This window comes from Strix uralensis, chromosome 13 (genome assembly GCF_047716275.1).
Source record: "Strix uralensis isolate ZFMK-TIS-50842 chromosome 13, bStrUra1, whole genome shotgun sequence".
NCBI lineage: Eukaryota > Metazoa > Chordata > Aves > Strigiformes > Strigidae > Strix > Strix uralensis.
The window spans coordinates 21,399,730-21,424,143 of record NC_133984.1 but is presented as its reverse complement, the minus strand read 5'-3'; the positions used below and the strand labels follow the sequence as shown (position 1 = coordinate 21,424,143).

Here is a 24,414-nt window from a genome sequence, read left to right as displayed (position 1 = left end):
AGAAAGCCAAGAGAAATAAATAGGTTCTTACACAGCATACAATTAGGACTCAGGTTGCTTCCAACAGTGGAGCCAGGGTTCAAAGAGATTCTGAATAAAGATTGGAATAAAGAGTTCGGGAGACATATGTACTCCATGAGCATAATGAACCAATGTCTCATTCCAGTTATATTAGGAAGAATAATTCAGTACTAACAAATTGTTCCATTGAACAGTCTCCTGTGACAAGATGCAGAACTAGATGTACCACAGGCCTGGTCCAGTGTGACAATTTTGACATATTATTATACTATTACTTGTCTTTGCAAAGTCATGACGTCATTAGACTTTATCAATGAAATGAAGTTTAATCTGCATCACCCCTAGGTTTTGCCCTTTTGAGAAAGGATTGAGTATCCATTTATCAATTTTAAGTACTAATATTCTTGCTTATTTGTCTTATAATAACATTGAAATACTTTAGTCATGGACAAAGAAACCAAGTGCCAGGCCTGGTATAAATGTACAAAAAAAGAGGCAAAAAATTGGTATTCTGGAATGTTATTTTCTGGAATGTTTTTAGCACTTGGTATTCTGGAATGTTGTTTTCTGGAATGTTTTTAGCACTGAGGACCATGTTATGAGTTTCAAGGTTTTTTTCAATGGTAACATGCATTTCATCTCATAACTAAATGAGTTTGGTATGAAAATAATATTAACCTATCTCAGAGAATCAACCATAATGTTCCTCAAAGGCTTTGCGCTAAAAGAAGACCAGAGTGGTCTCGGGATGACTTTGGGAGAGAGACGTTAAAGCAGGGAGCTGCTAAAGAAGGGCATCTTTCTCCTGATGTTGGAAATGTCAATATATGTCATGTTCTCACTAGGATTAGAACCATGGTAGTAACTTGCAGGGTTTGCTCTCAGTAATTAGGCATAAACAGTGTCTGTGGGTATCTCTACTATAACCTTTTAAACCAATAACTAAATATTCCTTTCTTGGTTCCTCCTAGCTTCATTCTTCTAACACTTGCACAAATTAGCAGATAGCTCAAAACTAACCCAGCCTTCCTGGGGAATATAAAGGAGAGTATTTGCACATGGGGTGTGCGTGAATGTGGGGAAATGCTAGCTTTTCCAGAGTTACACCATTTGCAGTGATACTGAAAAAAATAACCTCTGTAGATTTCAGGCCAAAGTGTGGTTTAACCATGTGGCACAATTTGTAGGGTAAACAAACTTTCAGTAAGAGCTAACTACATCAGAAAACTTGTTTAACATGCACAGAAGGCACTGCTAAATTATTTCAGTGCCATAATTCAAAATGCTAAAGAAAATTCTCCTGTATTACAGCCAGTACAAGATTGGATCTGTAGCCAAGTACATCAACATAAATGTTCAGCTGTCTGGGGAAATACAAGTCTTACACTGTTACTTAGGGGAAAATGTGCACAGACATGGTGGAGCCCCTTATGAAACAATCCTCATTTTGTTAAACAATAGGATCAAATTTTCAATCAGGTTATCAAGCATATTGCATTCTTCAAGCTTGCCAAGCAAAGAGAAGTATCAGCATGAAGACGGATATATTTTTACAGAATTAATGATGTATGAAATCTGAAAGTGGAAACATACATTTTCATTTTATCCTCTAATTTTTCTTTTTACATTATAAGTGAAAGGAAATGCTTGGAAGTATTTGCAGTTATTCATATCTGTTTATCTTAGAGTGATTATCAGAGCAAACAGTGTCAGGCATTGTGTTTGGATCTGAGCCTGAAAAATAGTGCTTGCAGGAACAAGGATTACTTGCATGAGTCAGTGTTTTCAGGACTGTGCTTGGTACTTGATTTCTATCATGCATATTCAGTGCCTTATAAATCATCCAGATTCAGAAATCATTTAAGTGTTTTATTCATTTATCCCCTCTATTTATATTAGTTTTAGTCTTGCTTTGGTTTTATCCCCTCTATTTATATTAGTTTTAGTCTTGCTTGGATTAATCTGTTTTTACATTTTTAGATTGATCAACAGAATGTTCATTTTAAGGATAGAAGTGAACTGCGTTACTGAAGATTCTTTTCTCTTTGCAAAATTTGTATCAGATCAGTGGGATAGGTATGGATTATCCATGTAGGATTTTGCAGCTACAAGGGAAGTGGCTTTAAAAACTGATCAGAAATTTAGTGCAGTGAAAATGAAGCTCACCTTCCCCAAGATCACCTTATCTTTGCTCTCTATGAAGATTTTTGCTAACTGATCAGCCCCGAACTACCTTGTGCACCAGGCACAGTCCGGCAGAATGTTTCATAAAGGTGTAATGCCTTTGCAGTACTGAAAACCCCAGTCAGTTCTCTCGAGCCCTCATAAGCCCTTGGTGCTTGCTCATCTTCTCTATGGCTGACTCCTGCTCTTCATTCACCGTGCACCATCAGCAGGCCAGTACGCAGGACTTGCAATCTTGGAATCCTGCTTTGGTAATGCACACCCCTGAAAATCTCTCTTTAAGTCAAGTGCTAAGCTTAAAGAATTCTTTAAAAATCTGACATGTGACAAATTTCACTTTTCTCCATGTGAACAAACACCGTTTCTGAAGCTAAAGCTCCCATTCTCCATAGCCTAGCATATCACCGAAAACCATGTCATGGCTGCATTGCGTTGCCTTTTCAGTATCTGCCACTGGAAGTTCTCCCCCTGCTAGTCTTTATTAAACATCTTGAGTCTTCGTTTCGAACACATAAATAAATACTTTACAGTTTTATGAAGTTATTGTTCATTTGCACTGAAATGAAGCAGCCAGACCCCTTTATTGGGTTACAGGACACTCATCCGAGGCAATTTATTCTTGAGGACAAATTGACCCCAGGGATTCAAAAACCTCTCAACCTGAGATCCCTGTCAGAGAGTCTTTCTTGCCATTCCTCCACTCATCTGATTAGTTAGGGTCCACTCGCACTGCACTATTTAAAATACGAGGACGTTGGTCACGCTACAGCTCTTTTAGAGGCTAGTGTTGTGAAAGAAACTGGCAGGTTTTGCCTTCAGCTTGCTTCTTGCCAAATACTCTTATCCTTTCTGTGAAGGGATGAGCAGATCCCAGCAGTGCCAGAGCTTTTGAGGATCTCTTGAGTTCATTTTAAGAGTTTGCAAGTTTCCTCACATTAGCAAATACTGTAATTTGAGCAAACTTCTTCTAATGGTCACTTAAAAAATGGTGTTTCTACTAAAGAAAAATCTGCTTTGTATCAGGAAGAAGAGACCGTGTCTCTGCTCCTTTCCTATCCCTTCCATTCTTCCTCCAAACCAAGGCTGACACAAGTGCATATTCTACAAAAGCACAGTGAGATACTTGGTTTTAGTTTGTCTTTGGCACTTTCTTCCTCCTTTTCTTCCACCTTTGCCTTCTTTCTTCCACTTTTCTGTTACTACTTTTTACGGGATTTTTATAGAATCATAGAATCATTCCTTTCTCTGTCTTCCTCTGTTCTTTTTGTCTATGTCTCCTTAACCAAGAATGATCCTAATAGCATTAATGTTTGAGCTGGAAAACTCTGATAAGCCTAATAGTAAACAGAAATAGTTTTTCCTAGACAAAATAGTTTTTCCCTTCTATATGTGCTCAAGCTATGAAAACTGAGTGAAAAGCTCCCACATCGTATTAGAGTGCTGTGAACCCCTAGGAGGTGATGTGTCTGCACTGAAGAAACATTAAACGAACAGTACCCTTTTGCAGACCTGTGTTTGGTTTCAGGGCATAAGCATATATTGGCAATGAACACAGTTCAAAGACTTCGTTAAGAAATGGAGACTATGGAGGGAAATAGTTCTCATGTTAATTGTAGTCAAGAGATTGTTGGGCCTTGTTATGGCTGAAAGAGTTTCAAGTAGGGAAATGATTTGTGAACTGGGGATAAATTGTCCTCTGTTGTACTTTTTATTTATTTGACCTGTTCTCAGTGTCCAAGGCTCAGGAAGCTGCTTCGATTTGCTCACTCAGAGCTCTCCCTCGGAGTCCTTTGGCTTTTCAGATCCATCCTTATTTGTGAAGGGTGGATAAAGTTGACTCGTTTATAGAGAAAGACTGGAAAACCACACCCATCTTCCTGAGGTCCAGCCACAGGACTGTCAGGGTAGTGAGAAGAAGGAGGCAGGCGTTCCCCCTATGTGTGTTATGGTGCCTATTGGAGGTGTAGAACATCCATTGCCTTCACTGCTGCTGTGATCGGTCTGTGGTTGGGAGGGCACACGGATACTAGCGCCAGCATCACACACAGCTGGTGTGGAAGGGCTGTGGGTGCCGTTGCAGCTCACAGACTGGAACAGACTGGCACTACTGGTGAGCTGCTGTGCAGCCTTACCCCAGAGCAGACGCTGGACAAGTTTCTCTTCCTCATCACCCCACTGCCCACCTCCTCGCAGTCCTAATACCCATGCCAGAGAGGAACACAGTTCATCTCAGTCCGTATTGCCTCTGTAAAGCACCTTGAGGACTCCGTGTTATTCTTATCACTAACACTGAAGTGCAGTCTCTCTCCATGACACTGAACTTTGCAGACAGCAGTTTGGAATTACAGGCAAATAGTTCAAATGGCAGAAAGAGCCACAAAAATGCATCAGTATAAAGGTTTTCATGAACATAAAAGCTGCTTCCACTGTAGACCAGGTTATTAAAGATTTACCAGACACAACTCATTTCCAGGCTGCAGAAACAAAAGAACTCTGCTCTTCAGATATGAGATTAGTCTACGTAAGGGGAAAACAGTGCACAGAGAGAGATTTGCGAATGTCATGTTGGTACTGACAGCTCATCAAACAGCTCCTTGAAGGACTCACTTTGCTATCAGATTAAAAAAGGAATAAAATAAAAGATAAAACAATATAATCAATGAATAAAATTAATGTCCTTCCATATGCACTGCAGAACACTGGATAGATGAGCCAGTCCTGTGTTATTTGTTCCCTGTTGAACAACTTTTTTTAATATATTTTCTGGTATGATTTTTTAAAGTCACCTTTGCAAGTTGCTGTAGAATTATCAATCATTGTTTAGCTGTGTGCTAAGTTCCCAAAGCCTTTGTGTGTAAATATGCCAACTGAAGGCTTGTTTACCAGAGAAAATACTGGTGCTCTGGCTAGGAGACAGTTTTAATCAAATATGGTTGCAGTAAGCAGGTGTTTTTCATGTGGAATGTATTGGAAATGAGTATGTATCACAGAAATGGCTCTTGGACTATATATTGCTCTTGATAAATAGCAGAATCCAAAATTATATCAGCCATTGCAGTTGATCAAAGGGAAAATAGTAAATGCTTTGTGCACACCGGCAGAATTTGGCACACTAAAAGAGGTGGAGTCCTCATTTTTATTCTTCAAAAACTTAAAAAATACAAGATTTACACTGGCATTTTTAGAAACTCTTGTTAGTACATCCCTGTATTTTTCCTGGACCCATACTTTTCTTTGTTCTTGCCTCTCGTCTCTCTCTCTTCTTTTTTTTTCCCCCTTTTTGCTTCAGTGATACATCATTCTTAGGCCTTGCCAAACAGAAAGGTATGTTGTACTGAGAAGTCACTGGATGGTGAGGGAGACACAGTGTAATAGAGATTGCAGTTTTCTAGACAGAAGGCATAATTGTGGTATTAGTGTTATTAAGACAAAAATATAAACTCACCAGCTTGAAACAAAAAGACGCTGCTTTTTTTTTTTTACTTTTTATACTGCCTATTACACTGTTAAAATATTTTGACCCAATTCTGCTCCCGTTCTATTGGAAATGTTCTTTCGGAGCAGGATTGGACATCAATATGGATATGAAGTTATTGGATACGCTACAGTATTATTCATGCTAAACATAGAGATTTTCATCTATGCTTATAATACACAGATCAAATTTGGCAGTAGGTTTCTCCCTCCTCCCAAAGTTCTTGTCTCAGCTTTAATGAAAAACAACATGCCTGTCAACAGAGCAGTAGTTATAATGCACTTAGTAGCAACTTAATATTTTAGTTGCCTTGAAGAGCTTTTTATACGTAGAGATTAATGGATGGCTAGATAAAGAAATTCTTCTACTGAAAGAATTAATTTTGCTTAATCCTGTTGAAATTAAGAGGTGATACGGAGAGATGAGTAATGAAGTGCACTCTCTGATTGTGAGGTACCTAATAGATAACCACAGGGGTTACTTCTCTCTCACCAGCTGTAATTACACTAATTACTGATATGGTGCCAGGAACACTAAGGCAGGCTGAGTGTGACAACACAAAATGGAATGTTTCTTAGCAAGCCATCTTTCTCCATCAACTGGGCCAGAGGGAGGCTGACCGTGTTACGAGGCTAATGTGTGCCTTCTCCTGCGGGAGGGAAGAGACCACGTACCTCTATTGCTCACAGCTTTTTTGTGGGGAAGACATGAAACTTGACTTCAGTTCTTTCTGAGGGGAGGCAATTTCAGGCCAGAGGCTGAGGGCTTGATCCATACCTTAAGCAAAGGAGTCCTATTCAGGCCACTGAAACTACTCAGATAAGTAGAAGTTACTCTTGTGAGTAAGAGTTTGCCAGACTGACCTCATCATTGACAAGAATATACTGAAAGAAAATGGTGGATGAGGAGAAGGAAAAATTAATAAACTATATTTAAGTATGTATAAAATTGCTGGCCCTGACTATTAAGGTAAATGGTGATTGTAAATTCCATTTAATCTTCTGAGATTTTCTTTTACCGTAACTCTTACAATATCTCAGAGGAAATATTTTAAAGATGACTTGCATATTTCAGCAAGAGAATGAATATCAGGTTTCAAGATTTATCGATGGGATGTTTTAAAATAAAAGATTTTCTTTTTTCCTTTGGAATTACTCTACCATTTATTTTAATTTCCCCAGTTTTTTTGTCCACTGTATTATGAACTTCTCTGGGGAAATCTATTGTTAGATGTTTTCACACACGTAGGCCCCCTCTTCCCCCTTGATAAATGATAAAATTGTGCTCCAGTGTGTGCAACACATTCTCGAAATACATCTGAATTCCATTATACAGTTTGTCATTTGCATGATACCTTTTGAGTTACCACTCTCAGAGAAGTCTTATATACTACAGAGAAATGCACTAGGAAAATGAAAAACAAGTTTGGTATAAAGTCCATAGGGTAAACCGGCATAGATTGCGTTGAACTGATGGCCTTATTTCCATGAAAGTTCAGGGATAGAAAAGGTTGCATCTCAGTGCTAGTCACTATTTGCATGGACAGTGTTCCCTCCACACAGGTATTGCTGCAAACAAGAGTGTAACAAGGGCGTCATAGCTCAGGATGGTGATGTACTGCTCTTTTCATCTCAAAGACATTTATTTGATTCCTGCCTGTTCTGGATTTAAGTCTTAAGTATCACAAGCGAAATTTGCTATAACAGTCTAAGCGTTCTCTTTAATACTGAACAGAATAACTAGTTGTAGCACATGCTACTCCAATCTAAATCACGCAAACCTCCACTTAAAACTGTCCTTTTGTAGCAGTGGAAGGTTGAAGCAGGAGGGAACTCTTTCCCTAGAGAGCACCCACATCCTCTGTATGCTGCCCGTACCAGCCACTGCTTCTCCTTATCTGCGCTCTGCTGTGTCTTTTTTGTCACTAGGCACTGTTTCATCTTTACCTTTTCAGCCAAATTTAAGCAATACATCCTACCCCACTAACGGGACAGAAGTGTGGTTTGCCCATTGAGGTTGCAAGGACAATGTTACAGATTTACAAAAACAAATGGGTAAACATTTTGAAAAGCGGGACTCTTAGAAATATATTTCCATTTTACCAGAGACAAACCTGACAAGAAAAGAATGGCCTGTCTGTATGTCTGGTTAACTCCATTGCCTGTCCTCCTGCAGAAGCAATGCTTGTGTTTGTTGTGATATGACCCAGATGGGTTATGCATTTTGTACAAATGTGGTTTGACGTGAGCGAGTTAATTTTCTGGGCAGCTCAGGATTAGGGAATTGCCTAGTATTCCCTTCGCTGTCTGCTTGCAACCTCCTCTTCCCTTTTCTCCATCCTTTTCATTCCCACAAGGCTTTTTTTACATCTGAGTGGAGCTCCAACGCAGTGGTGAACTGATCCCAGAGCAAATTAGAAGTGCAGAACCTCATCGTATTTAGGCTGCCTTTTAAGCACCTCCTCCTTGATGAAGCTGTCTCACCAAACCTATAACGTCTTATTATAAACACAGTGTACTCCCATCACAGCCCAACACAGCCAGAGCAGGAAGAAATGCATAGCATTCTCAGAAGTTTGCTGGCAATACGGACCTTATTCACTTGTAAAAAGCATTTAAATACGTTATACATGAAAACAAAAAACGGATGTTGAGCTGTGAAAATACTCCTTTAAGAAGTTCATAGTCTTCAATAAAAATATCTGAAACTGAGTTATATTGTGATAGTGCTTTTTCAGGGAGGAGGTTATCTCACATCTCCTAATCAAATCCTCACTTGCTCATTCACAGGATCCCAAACCAGCAGGTCTGGAGTGCACAAAACATCTGCTGAACTCAACAGTCGGGATGGGCTACGAGTGCAGTTTCAGTGTGCATGCAGCTGAGCTTGGTGGCTCCCCAGTAATTAGGTTCAGCCCAGACCCCAGAGCTGAGTTGAGGTTCTGCTGCCTTTACTCCTCCCAGCACTGATGGGTGGGAAGACCTATTTCAGTGACCCCAAAAGTCTCATCAAGTCCTAGGTCATCTTGCTCTGCAGCTTTGGCCTCTCACTGTTCATGATTTCTCTGAAGCAGATAAAAAAAATGTGCCTAGACTTACATTTTAACTGAGTAACTCATGCTGTAACAACTGTTGGGAGCGGCTAGAGGGGCTCCGTGACTCATTCAAGCTGAACATGGACAGGGAAAAAGGTATAAAACAGTCTGTCCCACTGGGAAACAGAAGCCACGATGGGACCTACATAATCTTTTGACATTGTCTGTTAAGAGAGCAGATACAGAGGAGTTTCTGATTATCTTTAAACTGATTTATTTTCATGGCATATTTTTTTAAAGATATTTTGGGAAAATGCGTGAAGAGTCAAAGAGGGAAGATAAAAATTTAGCTTGATATGCAGAAATCATAATAAACTTATAAAAATAACTCATTTTTATTTTGGTCCATCTCATCATCTTCTGAGGCCTGGTACAAGTTGAAGGCTTCTAAAAATAATATTTTGTTGTTACTATTTCTAGTGAGACTTTTACAGAACTCATCCTAATAAAGCCCTCATTCAGCCATTTGTCTAGTTAAATTTGTAATGTAGGAACAATCTGCTTTGGGAGCCGAGTCATCCCTGGAGAAAGTGGGTATTGTAGTCAGTCAATGAGATTGCCCCTACTTACACCACAGATAAATGTGTTGCATTGTCCTGACATTTCTGCTTTGCAATAATTTCATTTTCCAAATTATAAACCTCTGAAAATTGTAGATTATAATAAATGTGCTGACACAACTTCAACTGTTAAGAGTAAATGGCATTGCTCTAATAATGAAATAAAAAATCCTACTTAATCCCATTCTTTCCCTAAAGTGGTGTTTTGCATTAGCTATGGATGAAAAGACAAACAAGTACATGTATATTCAATAATAATGTCAGCTGGGTCAGAGAAGAATAGGAAATAAAATGAATTCATAACACCTCTGGAGATAGCTTTCTGATACAGGCAGTTTTCTCTTTGATTTTCCCTCATTGACAGTATTCATTGTAACTGTAACTTATCCACCAAATTGGTCTTTATTAATAGCTGGCCTGATCTTCATAACAAACGCACTCTGTAATCTCCAGTCTGGGTGTTTCTGAGGTTAACAATGATATAGAGCAGAATAGATCATATGTGTATTTACAGGGATCTCTCACTCAAGAGGGCCTAATTTCGCATTCAAACCATCCAGACAGTGTTTGAGAGAGCTGTAGATACGGAGCTCTTCTGTCTCAGGGCTTTGAAGCTGAAATGGGTTACCTCTCTAGATATGGCGGTGAAATAGTTACCTTGGATTAAGGTTGCCGGCAATCTTAAAAAGCCCTTATTGGGCTTTGAGTGTGGTCAGATGCTGCTTGCTTATAAATGAGAGTTAATAGAAACATTAAATAGTACAAGTTACTGTGACCCATGTCTTCAGAATATTAAGCACATTTTAAAATTGTGGAAGACAATCTAGTCCTCTGCTGTCTGTAAAATATTACCTCTTCTAACCAGTATCCTCTGGGAGCAGGTTATTTGAACTCTTCAGCATTCTACTTCCATTTGCACATACGGTGTATTTTTAATTTATTCCCTCACTTCTCTGGCTACCATATATTTATTGTTGATACCATACTTAGTTTCTCTTTAATTATTCCATCTGCCAGGAGACTGTGATGCATTTTAGAAGCTGTGTGGTTTAGTTGTTTAACCTTTGGGTTTTGTAACTGAATGGGATGACATATTCTTCATTTAGCAGAACAGGCTAAGAAGAATTATATACTCCAAGTGATAAGCTTGGAACTGCTAAAGAAATACCAAAATCCAATTTTTTTCCTCTCTCTAGTCGTCTAAACATCCATTAGTCTCTTGAAGGGAACTCATAAATCCTGCAAATTTAGTTTATCTGAAACCAACTCTAACAGTTGTCCTTCCTACTAATCATGTTTTATATCCATTTTATATTTTTCAATATTCAATAAACATGTCTTGTGCTTACTGTACTTGTTAGAAAGTGTCCGCAGTACAGACTGTATGAGGACAGTTATTAATCAGCCATTTCAGATGGCTGTTTGGTTAGTTTAGTAAGTGTATTCATTTATCTTTTTTATGTTTTCCTCTTTGTTCTTTACATTTATCCAGTATGGAATTTCCTTTGTCCTTTTTGGTTTATTTCTACCAGGGTATGTCAAAAAGGAATTTAACATGTAACAAATGAAAAAAAAAACGATAGCTGGGAAGAAAAAAAAAAATGCCACCCTTTGGGCTTCGTTCATGAAAAGATCCTTTGCATTATGTCCTCTTAGATCTGCATTAAAAAATAATAATAGAGCGCATTATCTAGCAGTGCTGCTTTAAAGCAGTGGATAATTTACACATTAAAGTGAGATGTAGGTTTAAAAGTAGGAGTGTAGGATTGAATTAGAGTTAAGAGTCAGAATGATATAGTCCTGAATGAAGATGGTCTCCGTTTCCTGGGGGTATTGTCCTTCTGGTGTGTAATGAGACTTGCAGATAACAATCTGGGACTGTGGATAGATCAAGGTACAGCGATACATTGAGAATGGCACAGCAAATAATGACACTGGGGAAACAAATGAATGTGCCTGCTAGATAAACAACATTAAAAGTTCCTGTTCATCAACAAAGTCCAGGCCTCTAAAGATTAATATTTCCTGAGAAATTCTGTATTGGGTTTACATGGCAAGGTTTTGATAGCGGGGGGGGCCTGCAGGGGTGGCTTCTTGTGAGAAGCTTCCCTGTGTCCGACAGAGCCAATGCCAGCCGGCTCCAAGATGGACCCGCTGCTGGCCAAGGCCGAGCCCATCAGTGATGGTGGTAGCAACTCTGGGATAACAGATTTAAGAAGGCAAAAAAACTGCTGCACAACAGCAGCTGGGAGAGAGGAGTGAGAATATGTGAAACAACCCTGCAGACCCCAAGGTGAGTGAAGGAGGGGGAGGAGGTGCTCCAGGCGCCGGAGCAGAGGTTCCCCTGCAGGCCGTGGTGCAGCCCATGGTGAGGCAGCTGTGCCCTGCACCCAGGGAGCTCCACAGGGGAGCAGACACCCACCTGCAGCCCGGGGGGACCCCACACCGGAGCATGGGGATGTGCCCGAAGGAGGCTGTGACCCCGTGGGAGGCCTATGCTGGAGCAGGCTCCTGGCAGGAGCTGTGACCCCATGGGAGACCCATGCTGGAGCAGTTTGTGAAGAGCTGCAGCCCATGGGAAGGACCCACGCTGGAGAAGTTCACAAAGGGCTGTCTCCTGTGGGAGGGACCCCACGCTGGAGCAGGGGAAGAGTGTGAGGAGTCCTCCTGCTGAGGAGGGAGGAGCGGCAGAGACAGCGGGTGATGAACTGACCACAACCCCCATTGCCCATCCCCCTGTGCTGCTGGGGGGGAGGAGGGAGAGAAATTAGGAGTGAAGTTGAGGCCGGGAAGAAGGGAGGGGTGCGTGGAAGGTGTTGTTAAGATTTAGTTTTTATTGCTCATTACCCTACTCTGATTTGATTGGTAATAAATTAATTTCCCAAGTCGATTCTGTTTTGCTTGTGACGGTAATTGCTTGAATGATCTCTCTCTTTCTGTATCTCAACCCATGAGCCTTTCGTCATATTTTCTCTCCTCTGTCCAGTCGAGGAGGGGAGTGATAGAGCAGCTTGGTGGGCACCTGGCATCCAGCCAAGGTCAACCCACCACAAATTCTTACTTTTAGCAGATTCTTTATCCATGCTACAGTCTTACTTTTATGGGTTCACATATTACAGGGAGGCATCTGCCATTTATCAAGACATTAATGACTAGTAGTTATGTGTCCAGATACTTTGTAACCGCTGAGCTGCCCGACAACAGAGGTCACGAAAGACAGATGACTTGCAAACCGGTTTAAAGATCTCCTTGCACTTTCTCTTTTTAAGAACACCAGCAGGGCTTCGAACCTTCTGATATTTCCACATTGGGATTATTGTCCCCTCTTTAAAATTCCTTATACCAGGAGGCTTCCATAATTTACCGGTAGTCTTCAAACAAAAATTTCCTATTGAACATCCATTGATTGCTACAGTTATTTAAAGGCTAACAATAAAAAAATCATAGACCTCAGACTCAACAACAATTGCAATTTGCCAGCCTCCTGCCATGGGTAAAGAAGCTCAGGCTGGGAGGAGGGAGGCTCGGCAATTTTAGTGGGTGTCACAGCAGATACAGGTGAGATGTGCCCATTCATTCATACGTCATCCTGCGATAAGAGAATTTGTCAAGGTGAAAAGATGGGTGTGCCCAAAGGAATGTCAGCTCTGAGGAGAACCACCAAAGCGTGAATATATGGGAAGCTGTATGGGAGTATTTGGGGGCTGCTAGTTAAGTCCCTCTAGGTAGATGGACCTCAAACAAAGAGATCTTTTCTGCAAAGATGTAAAAGCAAATAATATGGTTTCTTACCCCATGTGTTTTGCCATACCCAAGTCTTGGATTAAAAAAAAGAAGTAATATGAGTGTTAATACAGTAATATGCATTATTTAACTCTTTCTTCTGCCAAAGGAAAGGAAGGAAGCATTGGGACAATCACATCTTTTAGGAGTTTTCTTCCCCTTTAACCAAGGGCCAAGAGCAGTCATGTGAGATTTCCCTGTATTTAAAAAAATAAATAAAAATGGGGATATGAATTAGCAGATTTCTAGCTTGGAAAACATTTGCTCTGCCTTCAGATACTAACAACCGTGAGGTCTCATCAAACCTCAGACAACCTCTTCCTCTTCTTGCTATTCTCCACTCTGCATTCTCAGTTTGATAAGGTGGGAATTGGTACTGGCCTCAAAGAAGATCAGTGATGCCCTAGATCAGGAATGGAACACAGAGGACTTTTCCTCAGGTTTTAACAGTCTCAGAGGTGAATTTCCCTTCCACCTTCTGATTTAGAAATAGATACAGGTGTATATGAACTGATCACCATGAGACAATGTGCAAATAAAAGAGGACATGAAAGAGGAGCTGACTGCCAAACTTTATGATGGATGAGTCTGGAAGTTATTTGTTCTTACCTAGCATCACACAGAAGGACTAATACATACATACATGGAGTATTCATCAGCTTACTTATCACACATCTCATTTTGCTGTTGTTGAATTGAAAGGGAGTCTTTCCTCTGACTTTGCTGAAGGGTAGATTCAGCCCACTGTATATAAAGTTCATTCATTAAATGTAATTCTGTATTGTCTCTTTTTTCTTTCAGAATGCTTGAGGATGATCTGAAACTCAGCAGTGATGAAGATGACAATGAACAGGTAAATACATCTGATGTAAGTGCATAGTCTGTATAGCCTGACACAGTTGTTTCATTGGTTGAATGTGATTGCCTGTTGGTTTACTATATTTGCATCAAAAGCATTTTGGAGTGCTGCAGAATCCAGTAGCTTAAATCTTGCTTGCGCACAGAACCTCTGTGTGAGGAAACATTCTTAAATACGTCTGCATTTTGTCAGCTTTGCTAAATTAACCTTGTGAAGTGGATTAAACTAAACCATAACATGACTTACTAGCCTTGGAATAAGAGTCCACACATGGCCAAAGAATAGCTAGTGTGCTCTGAGTTTCTGTCCTCCACTGTACCAAACTAACTGTGGTACAGCCTCCGCTTGTTTCGCACTCAATTTCTGAAACTGATGACCTTTTTGGAAGTGGATGTAAAATGACCACATCAGACCACCAAAACAACTGCAGAGTTGGTTTGCACTTTGCAATTTATTTGTACAATTGCTCCCGAGAAGATTCAGTCAGTAAGTTTTGTTCTGGTCAGTGAGTAAAGGGCTGGGAGTCCATAGTCAGTAATCCAGTGATTCCTATTTGTGAGAGGGAAAATCCTCTGTGTGTAGCTGTAAATCAATACTGAAAGTCTCTCAACCTACTTGGGACATTAATGAAGAATCATTTTCAGAAAACTGGCTCATGTCATTCTCTATCCTTCCCACTTTATAAATATTTATGGATAAGACTGGGAAATAAAGCTGGTGAAATATTCTTATCAGAAAAAAGAAGAGACTTTGGGTTAAATTCATCCTTCATTCTTTATATATGCAATAGGCTCAAATGCTTAAACATCTGCAATAGAAAGGAAGGTAATGCTATAATTCAGCATAAGATCATCTGTTCAGCCTGAGAAATGTTAATTATAAGTTGATCTTTCTTTCTTATTTATTTTTAAAGCACCTAAATGTTCTCCTTCAACCTACCCAATCCATCCTTTAAGGTCACGCCAGAAAAGATTTACCTTCTGGTGTCAGTTGACCCTTTAGTCATACAGGTCAGTATTTTTTAACACCAAGTTAGACCTGCGCTCTCATCTGAAGCCAAAGGATCAAAAGCCTGTACTTGTGCAATGCGCTGTTGTACAAACATGGTGACTTATGAAACCAGCAGGTTTCCTGATCTATTGGGAACTTGCCCAAATGAACCTGTAAAATTATATTGTGATCCTGAGATGCCCAAAATACAGAAACAGAAATATATTATCAGGTAGGAGTTACTTTTCTTTTCCTATAGTAGTAGTTTTCTAGTCACTTAGGTAGAATTATTCCAAATTTACACAATTTACACTGCTAAAATGAAATCATGTATCATTGCTGAATGAAGAAGCAAATGCCTGGACCAGCATTTGCTGACATCAAGCAAAAAGCCCTCACTGACTTGAACAGGTGTCATCTCTGATGTTAATCCTAAGCAGGAAAGTCACAGTCATATCTACACTGCACAGTGGAGCCTTAATTGCTCTCACAACATCACTGCTGACGTGTGGTACATGCATGCTTCTTACCCAAAGGCAGCATCATGGGCGTGAAGAGTGTCACACTGCTCCCAGTTCAGGGGCTGCAGCCTGAGTCCTTATGTGGTGGTGATGTGCCCACGCTGTAGGAAGCCTCAGACTGCACCAAAACTCCATGTGACTTTCCAGTAATACGATACACAGCATAAGATGCAAACGAGAGCACAATAAGGACCGTTCATGTAGGTTCTCAAAACTTTAGAGCACACAGAATATATTTTTCCTTTTAGCAGTGTGAGCTTCATCTCACTCTAAGTGATTAGAATTGATTCAGATCTCCTAAGCTCTCCCAAATATCTTCTTAAGAAATAGATTATGGTCTATATCTGTAGGGATTCCAAACATGAACGTTTCCAATCACATAAAAAATAAATGAACTGCGTGGACAAGAAGCACACTGAGAATATTTCTTAAATGCCCTGCACTTCGAGGGAAGCCTTCACCTTTCCTGTGTACCCCACATATGTATGGTTGCATCTCTTTTAATTGTACTACAAATAGAGGGTATAGACAAAGTTATACACGTTATAGGAAAGAATCCACAGCTTTTTAGCTTTCCTGAATGAATGACTGTATGTGTCTGTCCTTCAGATTTTTGTCACACACTGCATCCCAGGCTAAGGCCTTGCAAAGCTGAGCAGCATGGCTCTGCTGCATCACTCTCGCATTTCACCGGTAGTGCCTTCACACTTTAGCAGCTTCTGCCATATCTTTTTAAAAAGAGAGGATTAGAAATGGAAAGAAAGGTTGATGTGGCCCACTGGTCAGACAAATAAACATCAACAAAGTAACTGCAATGGTTTTTGACTGCAAAATACTTTTTCCAAAAAGTACATAAAATATTCATTCACGAGGGACAGTCAAGTCTATTACAATATGTGAATTTTACAATGTTGAACATTCAGCTGTGGAGCCCAAGGTTAGAATTTTTTTTTTTTTTTAACATAGGATTTTGCAGTCAAATGACCATTGTAATTCAGCTGTACACATGTGCACATTCTGACAGGGAGAGAAAAGATTAAAACTCTCAGCTCAAAACCATTCTAACAGTTTATGCAACATTTCTATAAGGAAATGGAATCATTGTCTTTACAATCTTTATGATTTATTTATTTTTGCTATAGGCTTGCAGCCAATGTGAGGCATGAGCTAGCATTTACTCATTTTTATTAATAAAAACACAGTATGTAAAAATCAGTTTGTTATCTTTATCTCTACTCGTATTTCAAGGAAATTGAAATTCTTTGAGAACAGTGGTCGGTAGGGAGCCCGAGGCTTTGTCCTTTGAGAATTGCTGGGAACCCTTCAATCTTTACACGGCAGGGGTGGTAGTGACACTGATCCATAAATGCACCTTGATCTCAACTTTTAGTGAATGTCTACAGTACGTGGAGAGAGTTTGATCTATCAGCCTGTCTTCTGAGACTACCAGTAGTCCATTTGTCATGGTGGAAGATTGTTAGAAGCTTGTCTGCAAGAAACAAAGCTCTTCTGTCTTACTCTCTCACTCCTATGAACGAGCATTTCGGATGTATTTCTGATCTGTATTGCATTTATTTGGGACTCCATGGACCTCGTGCTCTTTCAGGTGTTAAACATCTCCTTCCTTTTCTCCCCACTGCTGAGGAGAAACCCACCACACATGATAGCTCCAGTCAGTCATATAATTAAGAAGTTGAGACTATTTCTGGATAGGATGAGAACTACCAGGTTGAAGTCACTGGAAGGTATTTATTCTATAGATAGTATTAGCAGGGCGGGAACTGAACATGCTGCCCACTTTTAGCATTCACTTTTCAAGCAGGATTTTGAATAACGGGAAATTGTTCCTAAGAGTTATAAACATGATCTGGAGAACCTTCCTTAATAAGGTCTTTTTTGGATAAGGCATGCATGATGATGGTCTAGCAACATATCACCAAGAAAAAGATTCCTGAAAGGAGGCTATAATTTCACCGCAGAGGGCTTAAGAGGCTTCAGCAAGTGAGAGCTGACAGGAAATCCAAACTACTAGTGCCAAACTGCTGCAAACTGCATGGAAACCTTGTGGTTTCCCCTCTCCTTTTAGAATTCTGGCAGTTGTGGGCTTGACACAGAAGTTGTGAAGTGAATTTCTTTGGGCTGTGACATGCAGGAGGTCCAATGACTTCAAATCAGTAAAGCTTTGGACTGTATTGATCATTGCAACAGAGCATGAGGCAAGTTACAAGTCACTCCACCCCAAGCTGCAAACTCCTATTATCACTTTTTGGCCCTTACTTGGACGGACCGCAGTTACCCTACATCTAACACGTGTAAATACACCCCACAGTATCTTCAGTGTAGACACTTTGGAGCTGGCCATATGACACGTGCTTTGTCCCATAGACAAAATGCTGATTCTTATGTCTCATTGTGGGTGATTTGGGATTAAAGACACGACGGGTTAGATCTGGAATCAATTTTCATTTACAGCTGAGAAGCAGTTATTGATGCTGTGCTCACAGTTCAATAAAAGATCTAAAGATATAGCCCTTGTGTTTCTCTTTCAATATAAGCAGCATAATCAGTGTCAAATGTTTTTACAAAGAAAATTGTATTGACAGTTTTATTAAAATTGCTGTCTTTAAAGTTTTAAGTTATCCACAATTTGACCTACTTGAATGGTTTTTAATATGCACACCGACCAACCCAATAGATTTTTATGTCACATATTTATAATACCAGGTACACATCTGTTTAATGTATTATTTGAGAGATATTGTTACATTTCAGCATTGCCTGGATTGTAGAGTCTTGTAGTATTGTCACTGAGGGAACGTTGGCATGTGCATCAGTATTGCATTCACAAGTCCTACTGCACAATATTTTTATATTGGCTACAAGAGATACAGTCAAGGCAGATGACAGACATGTTGGTAAAACCATTAGATGACAAGGCATTTCAGAGATGCTAATGTTAACACTCTTCTGTGAGGAAGGACAGAGCTTTTAGATGGCTTTATTACTCTGTTAAAAAAACACATCGGAATTTAGGAAGAGTAGTGAAGATTTTTAATTAGTAGCTCAGTTCAGCTAAAGGAGCTTAGATAAAACACAGGTTAGTATTTTTGTTCTTTAAAGCACCTCTGTATAATTCAAATTAGCTTTGAGCTCAAAGGCATCCAAATGAGTTGTGCCTGGATACAGTATTTTAAGTAGCTGTAGTGTACCCAATTTTCTTTAACCAGCTCCTCTTTGTTCTTCTGCCTAAGGAATAGTCCTGTTAACCTTTGAAATGCGTACTTAATTTAAAGCACATTGCTAGTGGTCTGTGTGTTTTTGAACCAAAGAAACTTTGATACTAGTTACAGACCTGCTCCATTTTCAGTATTTTATGTATACAGTGGTTTTGGCAGATCAAATCAATAAGATGTTTTTCTTTATTTGATTTTTTTTCTCCTTCCCTTAATGATTGCCACTTTATTGCCACTTCTCTAATAACCATACAAACACAAGACACGCATATAATCCATGGCCCTGCTCTGTCGTTTGTATTTTACACAAACATAATTCTTTTTTGCTAGGTTAGTATTAGGTAATTACATACAAAATGTTTGACTTTGTAGTTGCGTCTAAAAAGGTCATCAGCTGAGGCTGAGCTTTGAATTCTTATAATGCGTACTGAGCTTTCAAAGCCTTTACTTGAGTTAATTTTTTTAAAATTTTATTAAATTCTAAGATGCAGTATGCCTTCATCATATCATATAAACACTTTTTGAAGTGGAACAGTGACCGCTTCCCTTGTAACAATAGATATCCTTTCCTGTTGTCATTTTCCCCATTTTTTAGCTGGATCCTGAACAAGCTGTTTACCTCCCCAAGGTTTCTCTACATTTCCATTTACTTTGTTATCAGCAGAAAGGCTGAAGAACAGCTCTTCAGTAATGACATCAATACTGCACACACAGTGAGAGAGGTCATCTTGTCAAAGCTATAGAAAAATCAGATGGATTAGGATGAAACTAGGTGCAAAATAACTTTGATAGACTCTTTTAATGTAAACAGTTTATCTGTCATTGGGTTCCATTGAAATCCCAGAGTGATGCAGCATCAATTGTAGCCACAGCAGCATGTGTTTTGTTAAAGAACCCACATTCCAGTGTTTAAGATCTACAGTCACGTTTTATAATTGTAGGGAAATGTTTTCGTTAAGCCATTAATAAAAACAGAAGCTATTCGGATAATACAGTCATTCTCCAACCTCGGCAGTCTCTAACCATGAAAAGTCCTTTTGTGAAGATACGTCTCTTGCTACCTCAGTCCATTTTAATTAATATTCAGGTTATTTTATTCTGCACAACTCTAGTTGAGACAACCATATATCGTCAACTGTGTAAAATGAGTACTCCAGCTTCTGTTAGACAAATCTTTGGTAATAAGAGATTTGATGGCTGACATGTCTAAGGTCATAATTCACATGGTAATGATGTATGTTCATGTCATGTTTATTATCATGTCATCATGTTTATTATCAGCAGAAGCTTTCAGTAACCACTCTGAGATCTGGGCTGAGCTTGCTGCAGTTATGAGTGAAAAACATGGCCCACCACTAAAATACACAGTGTTACCTAAAGCTTTTAACTTGTTCAAATTCACAGAATCTCATGGAATTGTTTCCACACGTGTCTTTATTGTGGAAGTCATCCATCAGTGAGGAAGGGGATTAACAAAACCCTCAGGACAAATGGTTGCTGTGGAGTGCACAGTACTACAGAGCAACAGCAATAAGTTTGCCCCTGCAGGTTGCAGCCATGCTCTTACCTGGGCTCTGGGGCAGCACAGGAGCTGCAGGAGCCCCGTCCTTCCCACAGACGTGCCTCTTGTGTGGGTTCCCTACCATGCACTGGCAGCTCAGTGTCTCAATAACCCTCCGCTGCAGCAGAGAAAATAATCAGGAAAAGAAAATACTGGCAGACAGGCAGCCCTAACAAAGGGGGAATGAAACGCCTTAGTTGAAAAGATCAATAAATACAGCTGCAAGAAGTCCTCTCCTCACTTCTCTACAAGTAAGCAGGCGCTTCATAGCCCCTCAGTGCTCTCTTAAACAGGTGCTTCTCTTGGGTTTAGTTTTTCATGCCACCAGCCTGAAGCAGCCAGGCTCTGTCAGCCATACCATAAGACATCATTCACCTGAAGGAGAAGCTTTAAAAAGACCTGATGCCTCCATTACTAATTAGAGGTGGAAAGGCCAGTTGTTCCTCAGTACAGCCATAAGGACCAGATGCTGGAGATTTGCCAGCCTTTTTTGGGGTGGGAGGGAGGAAGGAGATGCAGCTTTCAGTCCACAGGACGGGTCATGTACTCTGTGTGTGTGTGTGCATGCTTGCGCACACATTTATTTGTAAAGGAGTCTTTATTATAAGCATGGAGGAAAAATATATTTCCCCAGGGCCTCTTGCTATGTATGCCACTTATGCAAAAGCCCTGTATTGTTTTGGCAGGAAACAGAGGCAGCAGCAGGTGAGATAATTGATTGACACCAGCATTGTTGTTGTTAAGAGAAAAGCCAGACTTGACCATACTGTCCTATAAAAATAAATCTGAAGTCTGTGATATCTGCAGGCCATCTCAGTGCTCAACACTCACTAATCCAACCACATAGGAAACATTTATCTCCCTTTTCTCCTCAAAAGGAGAGTGTGATTTTTATCATGAATGCCTTGTGAAGCATTTTGGTAAAGAAAGTGTCTGGCTTTCTTATGCTGGCCATCTGCAGTGTCGCTCTTTTGTAAAAGCCCAAGCAACCGTCTGTGAACTTCAAAATCTAAATTCTTGGGAGTTTTTTACACCAGTAGAGGATAGTGCTAGTCCTGGCTTTGAGACTTGGGGGGGTTGCAGAAGTCTGAAGGAGGGGCTCATAGGTGGTCAGAACAAGCGCAAAGTAGGTGATGAAAAGGGCATGATAAATCCAGTAATTAGCTTCTGTCAGACAGAATAAGGGGAGAAGAAGTGAAAGTTGATCTCCCCTGGAGGTGTTCCAGAAGGAGAACAGTAATGAGAACTAAACACCTTAATTTTTCTTACGATGAATTCATCTGCCACTGCAAGGTTTGCTGGGGTTGGAGATGCTCTGTTCTGTGCCGGCAGGATGAATCTTCCCAGAACAGACCTTCTGCCTGCTCGTAGGGACAGGTCAGGACCACAGTATGACAGTGCGATTGATTTGGGCAGGGTCCTCTCACAGAGAGCATGCCTGCTTTACAAAATTACTGATTTCATGGCAATACTATTAAGTATAATTTTGGGAGCTGTGCAATTTAGTAATTGACCACATCAGTACATTAGTACACTGTTACATCTGAGCAATGTACTAAACCAGACCAAGGTCAGTTTACCTCTGTTACCTCTGCTGCCTGTTTGTAATAGATTTTTAACATTCAGTATAGAGGTAACGTTCAATATAAATTAAAATCCTTAAAGTCTTTAGTCCGTCACAGGAAACAAATAGGCAGCATAAACAATAGCAACATCAATTCACATCTTCCCAGCGCTGCCACTGCTGGTACTCCTTGACTCTGCCCTTCTGCTTCTCAAGTCTAGGGAACTATTCATTGATTTAAAGTTGGGAAGAGACTAAGGATAGGTTGGACTCCCAGAGGAATGAGATAAAGGCCTTTGCCACAAAGGAAAATCTAACTACAAGGGACTGTTTCTGAGATGTCTGCCTATCCTCCTGTCCATTTATGCAAGAAGATATAACGTTGCAAAAGTAACAATCGGTCATTGCACACTAAGAGTACAACTTATTACAGGATCTCAAAATATCAGCACTCTTCAGGTAAGTTTCAGGGATGGAGATACAAAGAATTACTCTCCTTCTGTTAGAACCAGGAAACTGAGGAATACACGGGTTGTGGAGACTGCAGTTGCACAATGAGATCACAGGATGTTCTTTGAATCTAGACTTTTGCTGCTTATTTCTTGAGGGAAGTTTAGAGAAGACTTTGTGTCCCTTACAAATGTTTCTTGACCTTCTCTGTGTTTCTTTTGCCTCCTCGATATTTTTAATCATGTTATTAACATGATGAAATGTGGCTATGGAGTAAACCCAACGAATAATGGATTTTTTTGATTTGTTAGCCATCTGGAGGGTTGAACCAAACACACATTTTAGAAAAATCATCAGTAAGTAAGATGACAACAAATACTGAGTTTTATTTCTAGCTAGATGTTTTATATCTTCACAATAGAATAATCATCCACTAAGCCTAGGTCATTTGTAATGAATTTGCAATAAATTATTTGCTAGGAAATTATATTTCAAACCAGAATTTCAATTTAGAATTTTTTTCTTAAACACAGACCATTCAGTACAATTTTCCCAACTTTTTCTGTCACCAGGGCTGGATATTTGTTTTCCAAATAAAACAATTCTTATGAAAAATCAGGCCTAGCTCTAGCCAGGAGTTCTGTTCTCTGCTGTAGAACTCTGCAATGACCAAGTCAATTGGTATTGTCAGAGCATTTAAATCTACTAGACTTCATGAGACATCAATCAGCATTTGTAAAGCAACTTGACAATGTTTTATAGGACTACGAAAGTAGAATCAGTAGAATTTATAATGTCATATTACAATTTCTCCTTTGTTGGATGAAGGAGTCAAAATTAGTACAATTACCAATTTTCCATCAAAAGCATTTTTGAAAGAATGCAGCATATATCAAAATAATTGGGGAAGGAAGACACTGTTTCAAGCCTCCTCTGTCAACTAACATTAGTACTGAAGTCCTAAAATAAGCATACATGTTATGTGAGTTATTTTTGAAATAAGTCCGTTCGCTGCGAGATAGCCATAACAGTTTGTATTGTAAAGTTCACCAAAGCCGGGGAGGAAACTGCAGCCTGTGCAACAAAAGCAACAAAGTTCATAGTACCCATGATAACTAAGATAAAACTAGCTCAGGTATGTCTACATGAGCAACAAGCACTCCTCAGAATGTAGCACGCACTCAGTGCGTCTTTTCTCTGTTTTTTTAAAAAATACAGAATAGCCCTTGAAGAATGGGAAGTGGGCACATTTTTCATTGCACGCTTCCTTAGTTTGATTTCCACTATTGGCCTGATGGAAACTTAGGGATTTGGGAAAAAATGCTTACAGAAGCCTAAATATATCTGTGTTGTTGCTCAATTAAAAGCAGTTCACTTACATCAAGGATGAAGGTGACTCCTAACCCACAGACAGCCCATTTTAAAATTGGTCACTTAAACTTTGTTTTTCATTTACCCAGCCTCCACTGCACCAATTGAAATGAAATTTCCAGTATTTCAAGTATTCTTGAGCATCTCTCTGTGAAGCCATGAAGGTTACTGCGTTGCTCAAAGCTATGATGAGAAGCTCTCTGTGGTTCATACACAGCGAGAGTTCAGTGAACCGTTCTGATCTGTAGATACCACATGCTTGGTGACTTGATATTTCAAAAGATGGATCTTAGCTGATCCATCCCACATGTTTGGCTTCTGAAGGAAAAATACTCATTTTTAAAAAATATGACATGATGAGGAGAGTATCTTCTCCATTGTTTTTGGTGCTAGATACAGTAACATTGGGCTTTTTGTCCTCGAGGTGAGACTGACCCAGAACATCACACGCAGAATCTCAAATACAAGGTTGCCAACTTCACGTCAAAGGCAATTAGCAAGAAAGAAATACAATCTCCTCTGTTGACATTAGGGGACAGGTAGAGGAGAGTGTAACCAATGAAGTAAAGAAGAAAAAAAAAAAAGAACACAACACACATATTTATGCATGTATCATCACATACTAGTCCTTCAGCCCTTGGGTTTAGACTTTCTAATTTGTTTGCTGCGCACTACATTCTCCTCCTCCACAGGAAGCCATAGTTAGTACCAGCTGCATCATTACAGAATCAGAGCAGTTGATAAGTAG

At 39.8% G+C, this 24,414-nt stretch overlaps 1 protein-coding gene across 3 annotated transcripts in view; it reads left to right on the top strand.

Moving 5' to 3' along the window:
- Positions 1 to 24,414, top strand: part of AFF2 (ALF transcription elongation factor 2) — a 350,342-nt gene that overhangs the window by 235,584 nt on the left and 90,344 nt on the right. For all 3 annotated transcript variants that reach the window (XM_074882237.1, XM_074882236.1, XM_074882235.1), the window contains one exon: positions 13,919 to 13,970. In XM_074882237.1, the coding sequence (XP_074738338.1) occupies positions 13,919 to 13,970 (52 nt within the window). The remainder of the gene's footprint in view (positions 1 to 13,918; positions 13,971 to 24,414) is intronic.